The 9,095-nt window shown below is 49.9% G+C and overlaps 2 protein-coding genes across 2 annotated transcripts; both read right to left on the bottom strand.

Annotated features, from left to right (window-relative positions):
- Window positions 1-490: 490 nt before the first annotated feature.
- LOC147416065 (gallinacin-5-like) lies at window positions 491-1,684 on the bottom strand. Its single transcript, XM_086461680.1, has 3 exons — window positions 1,589-1,684; window positions 1,157-1,241; window positions 491-621 (listed from the first exon to the last, which is right to left on the bottom strand). The coding sequence occupies exons 2-3, from the start codon at window positions 1,212-1,214 to the stop codon at window positions 491-493; spliced, it is 189 nt and encodes a 62-aa protein (XP_086317806.1). The 5' UTR covers window positions 1,215-1,241; window positions 1,589-1,684.
- A 5,013-nt stretch (window positions 1,685-6,697) lies between these two features.
- Window positions 6,698-9,095, bottom strand: LOC147416064 (gallinacin-4-like). Its single transcript, XM_086461679.1, has 2 exons — window positions 9,038-9,095; window positions 6,698-6,828 (listed from the first exon to the last, which is right to left on the bottom strand). Exons 1-2 carry the CDS (start codon window positions 9,093-9,095, stop codon window positions 6,698-6,700), a joined length of 189 nt encoding a protein of 62 aa, XP_086317805.1.

Here is a 9,095-nt window from a genome sequence, read left to right as displayed (position 1 = left end):
GTCAGTGCCTATCAGGAACTCACCCCATCTTCTCCGCCCGTCCCTGCAGGCAGAGAAAAGAGATGCACGCCCGCACGTCGTTTCCTGAGGACACACACACACACATCTTGGCAGCGGGAATATAAACCACCACCTTGTATTGGGGTGAGGGGTAAGAAATTCCCGCGGGACCGAGGTCCGGCCATCTGGCGTTGCCGCCGCTCCCAGCCGTGCTTGGTGCCTCTGCGCAGCATTGCTTGGACCACGGTGTAGGAGTGCAGGCTGGTCTCAGAAGGCTGCTTGGAGATTGGTGCCAGGGACCCAGAAGGCCATCAGGGATACCATCGGCTGCAGGAGGAAAGGTCTGGCAGTGCCTGTCCCAACTAGGGCAGTAGTGAGGGCTCAGGGATGTTCCTGTGCCCTTGGGCTGCATATTCTCCCCTCTTTCTGCAACAGCCTCACCTCTAACCCCAACAGGCAGCAACCCTCATCCCTTGGGTCAGCCCTGAACCTACCTCCGACAGCAGAAATCTCGCTCGGAGCAAACGCCAACACGACCGATCCCCGGAGGGCATGACCCGTGAGAGCAGAAGCCCCCGCGACGCTCACAGTCCTGGGGTGATCCTCGAGTAAGGGACAGCCCTGCAGAGCACAGAAAGAGGAGACCTTCGGCATGGTCCTGCCAAGATGCTAAGTGTAGCCCCTGGTCTCTGAGCGGCCAGCATGAGCCCACCCCTGACTGTCCCCTGCCACAAATGTCCAGGCAAGTGTCTACTGTCCCACAGCAGCCTCTGGGAAAGGCTCTCCAACATGCCTGCTGGCTCTTTCACAGCACAAGGGAGGACCCTGAGGGGGGAAGCAGGATCTGCCTTCCTCCCTCCTCCTCCTCCTTTCCAGCAGGGCTGCTGTGCCCAGCACTGCTGGCTCAGACAGACATGGGCCAGGAGGTACGGAGATGGTGGAAATTCTCATCTCTGCAGCACAAGAGCTTTGTTACAGGATCCCAGCTCTTGTCCCAGCTGCAGAACCTGCAGCGGGAGCCTTTCCTTAAAGATGTAGGGTGTGAGGGACCCCAGGGAAGATGCCACAGCGACCAGGAGAAGTCACGTATGACTCACGATCTCAGCTGCCAAATCCACCCTACAGAATCTTCCACGTCCCCCCACATATTTCTTACCTGCTGCTCCTTGGAGCATCAGGAGGAGGAGAGCACAAAGGAGAGGCAGGATCCTCATGGCTGCGAGTCACCGGCAGGGTCACAGCTCTGGGGAGAAGAGACAGGAGTCAGAGGTGAACAGGAGGGTCCCTGCCTGCGTGTCGTGTAGCGCCTGCAAAGGGACAGGACAGAAGAGAAGGGACAGCCTGTCCAGGAGGAGAAGTGACCAGTCACTGACAGGAGGATGTACCCCACAGCCTGGGGGTAGGAGCCTCCCGCAGCCTTTTGGCTCCTGGTGGCGGCAGCAGCAATTTCGTCCCAGCCAGCTGGTCTCTCCACGTGGCAAAGTGTCCCTTGGGATGGCCAACACCTCAAAACGTCCAGCCCAAAAGCTCCTTTTCCTGTTTCTCCCCCTACCAGTGAAAACAAGGCTTTGCTTTCCTCTTCTGACACCTCTGAGAAGGATTCCCAGGCCTCCAGCCCTGGGTCTTGTGTCATCCCACCTTGCGTAAGGGCCGTTCGGCACTGTGGTTTGCTGGACACTTCTTGGGACACACTGCATTCCTGTTCGTTAGACCTTGGCAAGCAATCCGCTTTTGCGACACAAAGGAGCTCTGTATTCCTCCCCCCAAGTGAAGCGTGCTCTCTATGCTTCACTTGAAAATAACTGGAAAGATGCCACATGGGATGACATCTCCATCCAACTGGCAACGCCATGAATGACAAGCTTTAATTGTGACTTTGTTGTGTGAAGTGTTTTGCTGTATGTAACCCTTTATTGGTTCTCAATGTATTGATGGTGCCACCTTTGTACGCTTTTTCAGCCTTGTTGCAAATTCGTCAAGCATATGTATATATGTGTGCATATATATTAATAACATACTCATGCATAATGTGTATTCACTGAGTGGTTACATGAATATACCTTTTATCCCAGCACCTCATCATATTGCATTGCTCTTTCCTGCCACAATTTCTCTCCCCAGTGAGGGAAATTGTACAAAATATTTACAGTTCTGTTTCCGGAGGCATCGCTTGGCAGCCAAAACTACTCTGCCACGGTGGTCAGGAGCAGGGCACTCAGGACAGCTTCTTATTTTCTCTACCACCCCAAAACTGAGCTAGTGCATGTGGTGAAGAGCAACAGCACAGGGATGTAGTTAACTACCACCCTAATGAAGCTCTGTAACGACCCTGTCTGCCAGATGCAGCTGCTCCCAGCCCATCACCTCCTTCAGCTCTGGTGCTATGACAGCTCATCAGTCTTAAAAAAATAATTGGGCCAAGGCCTTTTCCCTTTTTCTGGCTGTAGCTGTAGGATCAGCATGCCACCAGGACAAGTGACAGTCCTTGCCTGTCGGGAGGGGACTGTGCTGCACGCCTGAGTTTTGGGTTGCCTCTTCCAATGTTTGGAAGAGTACTCAAGATCCTCCTCCCAGCTACCAGGGGTTGAGGATTTTGGCAGTACAGGCTGGCAGCTGGGTTTTTCCTTCTCCCACCCTGTCAGGATGCCAAGTGCCTGTGTGATCCAGCCACTGCAGAAATGGTGGAAGACAACCGCTGCATGTTCGGAAGAAGCAGAGGAGCCACCGACCCAGGGACAGATGTCCTCTTGCAGAGACTCACCTGTGACACAAGGCTGGGAGCTGTGGAGGGTCCAGGAGGAGCCACTGGCCATTGCTCTTCCAAGGTGCCATCCTGCTTAGCAAAGCAGCTTGCCAATGCCTGCTGCTGTGTGTAAGGGGATTGAGGTGACACAGCCAAAACAAAAGCGCCTGTCAATACATACCAGGGGCAGGACTCGACGGGCTACGTGCCCATTTTTGCAGTGATGAAGCAGTTGGGCTGAGCTCTTCACCTCCTGCTCCTTCCACAGCAGACAGAGTGCAAGCCACGTCATCCTCACAGTGGTGTTCAAAACAGGCCTGGCAAATCCCACTTAACAAACTCCCATTTCTCTGCCATGGTCTAAAAAAGGAACATTGTCATCTAATGTCAAGTGCAGATGAAAACAGCCTGGATGACACTGGCTTCTCTATGTAGACTTTCCACCTATTCCCCAATCCGTCAGGAAACAAGAAAACTGCTAATTCCACAGCCCACTTCAAAGGAAATGTTATTTTTGTGTACTGTGATTACAAGAAGGACACTGAAAGTTGGTCGCCTCCCATGATATTTCAGACTCATGCAAACACCAGCCTGTTCCTGAGGCCAGCCGTCTCTGTCTCACCCCTGGCTAGTTGTGTCCAAGCTGTTCACGGGGACTGGTCCTGCGCCATCTACACCCAAGCCCTCCCTGAACACTTGTGTGTGCTCACCCTGAGGTCAAGCAACTCCACATCCTGATCCATATTCATCATCTCTGTGACGGATGTCAGTCCGCACCGAGCAGCAGTGACTGAGCAAAAATACTATGGAAAAGAGGGACACAAACTGTGCTGCCAGTGAGGTGCTGGGAGCATCTCCAAGCTTCAGGCACAAAGAGGGCTGCTGGGGCGCCAGGGTGCGCAGATCTCCTATTCTTCACGCCTTTGTGCTATGAAACAAAGTCCTCTCTCAGTCCTGCTCAGAGAAATAGGGGCTGTGCTAAAAGAGTGACAGCAGTACCACTGGGGGAGGTAGGAGCGTCCTGGTGGCACAAACTGTGATTTTGCATAACCTGCCGTTTCACTGAGGGCTTGATGTGTATCTGAAATGAGCTTTAGCTGCTTCACACGCTTGCATCTTGCCATGGCATGGAGAGTCCCACTCCACCAGTTCTGATGCTGTCTGTCTGGTATTTTCTATTCCACCTTCATTAGCATCTCTACCTCCTGGGAGAGCTGTGAGATGAATTCAAACATGCACAGAGTGCTGGGTGAGATGGAATTGGGGTAAGAAGACAGAAGGAGACACACAGCATTCTAGGGAGTGAGGTTTCAGCCTGTGTTGCACTCTTGAATGGCTCTTGGAGCCATACACCAGCAATAAATGCAAGGGCAGCTGTTTGTGGCGGTGAGCTAAAAGAGTGATGATACAGTATTCTGCATGATGCTGGCTACAGACACTGGATGGTCTCCAGAGCTGCATCTAAAATAACAAGGGCTGAGCCCTCTCTGCAAAGTCCTCAGTCCTTGAGCAAAACATCTTGTGCCATTCCAGTTTGTGAAAGAAACGCTCACCTACCGTGGATTGTGCAAAACTTCTTAGGCCATAAACTGTAAATTGCTGGTTTGGCTCCACTTGGCAACTTCCTCAGGTCCCCCATCCAGGGGAGTCCCTGCAAGGTGGCCGTTGGCCCAGTTTCCTGCCCTTCACAAGGCTGTGGTTTCAGTGGTGGCAGAGTCACTTGGAGAAACATCTGCTTTGAAGGGAGGCCAGATGCTCTGCAACAAATGGCAAGCTCGGGGCTTCGTGTCAGCCCTTTGCATGTAGGTACTTGTGTTGGTTGTTTCCCTTAAAAAGCCAACTGTCTTGGTTTGAAAGACAGGTGTCTGCTGAGGAAGGCAGGAGCCTCCCTTGAAATGGAAAATGCAACGACCTTCTCTCCAAATTATTATAATTTTGAAATTAAGGGGCCTTCAGGCAAAGATATGGGGAATAGGAATAACAGTTCTTTACTAATATATATATATATATATAACACAAGGCAGAGAAAAAAACCAACCCCCTGGTTTACACTGACAGGGTCAGGAATACAACCTGACCCCCTGTTAGGGTGGCAGTAGCAGTCCGATAAGATGCTGGCTGCAGCCCTCCTGAAGCGATGGATGTAGTTCTGTGGAAGCAGCGATCTTGTAAAAGGGTCTGGTCTTCCTCCGAAGGTCCAGTGGTAGGTAGGTAGCTCTTGTCCTCTGGAGCTCCAGTGAGGGAGGGAAAATCTCCTCTGGGAATCCAGGGGAAGAAGGCTGCTCGGGTGTTGGAGATCTCAGTTTTTATTTGGCCTGGACTGCTTGGCTCCTTCCCCCCGGGCGGAGCATCTCACCATGGGATGGGGAGTCGTGAGGCAGTTCCTTGATGGGCCATGAACAGGAGATAGTCCAGGAGCGAGTTATCTATGGGTCAGGCGATAAGGCATTGTTGTGCCCATTGACAGGAGATAGTCCAGAGGGGGGAGGCAGGGAGCACCACCCCACCTGGTCTCAACAGCTCCTGAAGATGGTAACAGAATACTTTTTTGGGCACATCTTACACTGTAACCTAGGACACCAACCATTACTGCTCCTGCCTTTGTGGAGCATCCATGAGTGCTGCCCTTCACACAGGCCATGGGAGAGCTGAGGTCAGTTCCCACTGTATTTCAGAGACACATGTACTCCCCTTAGCCCCAAAGATGTTCCCTAGCTCAGCCTGGCCAAGGTCCTTGGCCTGTGCTAAGCCCCAGGGCTTTTCTGGCACAGGGCTTGTTGGCCTGAGGTCACTCTCTGGCAAAACCTGGGCAGGACTCAGGAGACAGTATGTGCCCAGGAGAGTTTGGAACAGGCTGGGGTTGCCCTGCTTTGGAGGCTGAGTTTGGATGTACACGCGTGAGCTCTGCCCTGCCAGCTAGTCTCAGGGCAGAAAATTATTTGCTGGCCAGAGTCACCGAGTGCTAGTCCGAAGGTTGGTTGGTTTGCACAAGGATGATCCTGACCATGCGAGAGCAACTGCAGAGTCAGGAGCTCACTGAGCAACCTGCAGCTTCTAGGTTTTCTGTAGGGTTCAGGACAGGAGAGGAGAAAGCTCTTGCAAGAAAACTGATTGAAGTAACGAGGGTTTTAGCTTTTCGTACATGTTGTCTAGCTGTCTCAAGCCATGTCACAGGTCTAACTCTGATCTGATGATTTGCTACTGCAGCTGATACGGATTTTGCAGATTTACTCCCAGTTTCTATCGGACAAAATAACCAAAGGTAAAACCAGGCTTCAAATTTTAATATGGGGCAACCTGCCTCCTTTTGTTCCACTCACTGTGTCCTTCTTAGTTCCTATAATGAAATAGGATGATGTTCCCAGGTCTGAAAGCTCTGAACCAGGAGATGGGAACCCAAAGCTTTCAGAGCAGAAGTCCTATGAAGCATCACACTGGAGAAGACTATTGTGCTCCCTTCGGAAACGGTGACTGACCCCAGCTTTGGTCGCAGCAGAGGATCCCTAGCAGGCATGGGTGAAGAACATGCCAGCACTCCTTCAACTGGCAACCCAAGAGGGGAAAATATTTTGGTAAACTATGCATTCCTGGCAGGTTCAGGAATTCTCACTACAGAATTCTTCTTCAAATGTCTAAAGGGAAATAACACTTCCAGAGAAATGAATGACAACACCACACACAGCAGCCATGCAGCCTCCCCAGATCTTGCTTTTATTGAAAGAAGAATGACAAATCCTTGATGACCGGTATAACAGTCCCCTGAATCCAGTGATGTAAAAAGCCATCATTCCCAGGCCCCTGGAGAGCCTCTGCAACTAGCCACACTACAACCTACACAAAGGAAAGAATATTTCAGGGTTTTCAGGCTTACATTGATGGGGAAAATCCTGCTATGCAGGACTTCACTGAAAATTTCAAATTTCAAGTCATCTTTGCCCTAGTTAAATCCTGAACTTACCATTTACAGCAAGAATACCCCGAACGACAGATCCCCAGATAAGCATTGCCACGAGGGCATAACCCAGGGAAGCAGAAAGTCCCACGATATCCACATCGCATAAAAGGTCTTGCAGGTTTTGCAAAGCCTGTACCATAAAAAAAAAAAAAAAAGAAAGAAAAAAAAAAAAGAAGAAGAAGTAGAAGTAGGAGGCTGCTGTTTCTGGCAGGGTTTTGCATTTTCCTAAATTCCTGCGAGCTGACACCATGCCACACTGGTGTCCAAAGTCATGACAGTCCTAATGCAGCCCTTGGAGGAGGAAGTCTATGGGCAGAACCATCAAGCAAATGCTCTAATCCCTTCTTTGGATGTAAGAACTGTGTCTCAAAACCCAGGACCCCCTCAGGATATCAGATTTTGGGGACAGACCAGAAACCTTATAGAAAACAGTAAGTGGACAACTTACCAGCTGTTAAAGTCTTGTAGGTCACGATTAAGAAGAGATGCCCCAGCTCAGCTGGGAGGCTGCCACTTCTAGGGGCAGAAAGATGAGGATTTCTACATGTCTGGATTTCCATAGATTTGGCCCATTTCCCTCTCTATAAATTTGACCCATGTCTCAAAACATGTCCTGGTGTCTAGTAGTCCACATAGATGGCCCCTGTGCATGGATATACTCATCAATGCATGCGGAATGACCACTTCCATGTTAGTAAGCACAGCACACCAGGCATTGCCCTCTGGGTCTGAGGCCGAGCAGTTTGGTACTGCTCTCTTCTACATGGCTAAACTTTCTTCCCTCTTAAAATAGGATATTCACATTCAAACTGCCTTCTGGGAATGGCCACCAGCCTGTGCTGTTCCCAGAACAGGTTTTATCTATGAAAGTGCTGGTTGTCAGGGGTCAAAATTACCCTAAGGAGCAGACTACCAATTAGGCAGCGTGTTGCCTGGCCCTGTTTGGTTGATTAATAGTGATAATTATCACTAATTATCAGCCTGGCAGGCTGATGCTTTCTGGATGCACCTGATTGACTGCACACGAACCAATTAATTCCAGTTTCACAGCTCATCCGTGCAACAACACTAATTCCAGCATATCCAGAAAGCAGGGAGTTTGTTCCAGCAAACAGACCATGAATATTACACATGTACAGCAGATCCAGCACATCCCTGGTGTGTTAGATTCACAGCACATGAGCGGTGTGGTGCATGCACAAGCATCAGTACCCAGAAAATCCCGGGCAGAAATAAAGGAGTGCTGGGAAGGCTGCATAACGCACTTCTGGTCCCAAACTGTCTGTCTGTGGGACATGGCAGAGATGATTGTGAGTAGTCTCAGCTCTCAGAAACACTTTCTTTCAGATCAATTTCTTGCTTTCGTATACCCAGAAGAGTGGTCCTACTGAAAACACCCCAAACATCCGCTGTGTGTACCTGTATGTTAAATAAGGACATAAATCAGATCAAAGGAACACTTTGCCCAGGGTCCTGCGTGTGAGAACTGCCATAAGCAAAGGCCCAGGTAAGAATAAGATCAGGCAACCATATATGACACTTCTCCCACGTTCTGGTCTTCTGCAATTCATCACAGTCTTTTCCCATCCTCACTCTCTTAGAGGGCACATTCCACCCTGTTCCCACAGAGATCAGCCCCAAACCTCCACTGGCAGTTTTCTGTGCACACAGTGCCCTGCGCTGTAATTGTGCCATTTTCAGGGATAGTGTTTAAACACAGACTCTTCTTCTGGACAGTAAAGTGGGATTTGGGTTCTCTGCGTCCCCCCAACAGGCACAGCCTTACACCACCACTTGTGGTTGCACGGGTTTCTCCACCGACCAGAAGCTACCAGTAGTATTTCAACATTAACTCACCATCTTCTGCCTCTCCACCTCAAGTACGAGGTCCTGAAACAAAGGATATTTGGAGAGCACAGGACCAGATTCTTTTTTGGAAAGCATGGGACCAGCTTCCTTTTTTTTTTTTCTGTGCAGTTTAAGAATATTTTATTATAAGTGGTTTATTATAGGATGACCCAGAGACAAAGTGATTTAAGTGTAAGAGCCTGCAAGCTTTAATGGGGAAAATGCTGGTGCTGAATAGCAATTTTGGGGTTGCCTCTAGTGCTTTCAACTCAGACTGGTTTTTCAGAGGACTAGCAAAGGCACTGAATTGATGGTTGGAGTGTTTGCCTGCTAATTTCATGTATCATCTGTAATCTGCCAACAAGTTTTGGTGATATGTTTGAAGATTCTTTGCAGGAGGCAGCTTGGCCACTTCCCAGAGGAGACAGGAGACCTTTGTAAGACACCAGTATCTCCTTCTATATAGCCCCTCATCTTCATTTAAATCTTACCTGCAGCTCCGTGGAATACCGCCAAGAGGAGAACAAAGACAAAGGAAAGGATTTTCAT

Source organism: Leptosomus discolor, chromosome 2 (assembly GCF_034619465.1).
Source record: "Leptosomus discolor isolate bLepDis1 chromosome 2, bLepDis1.hap2, whole genome shotgun sequence".
Lineage (NCBI taxonomy): Eukaryota > Metazoa > Chordata > Aves > Leptosomiformes > Leptosomidae > Leptosomus > Leptosomus discolor.
Note: the sequence above shows the minus strand (reverse complement) of the source record. Positions and strands in the feature narration are given on the sequence as shown.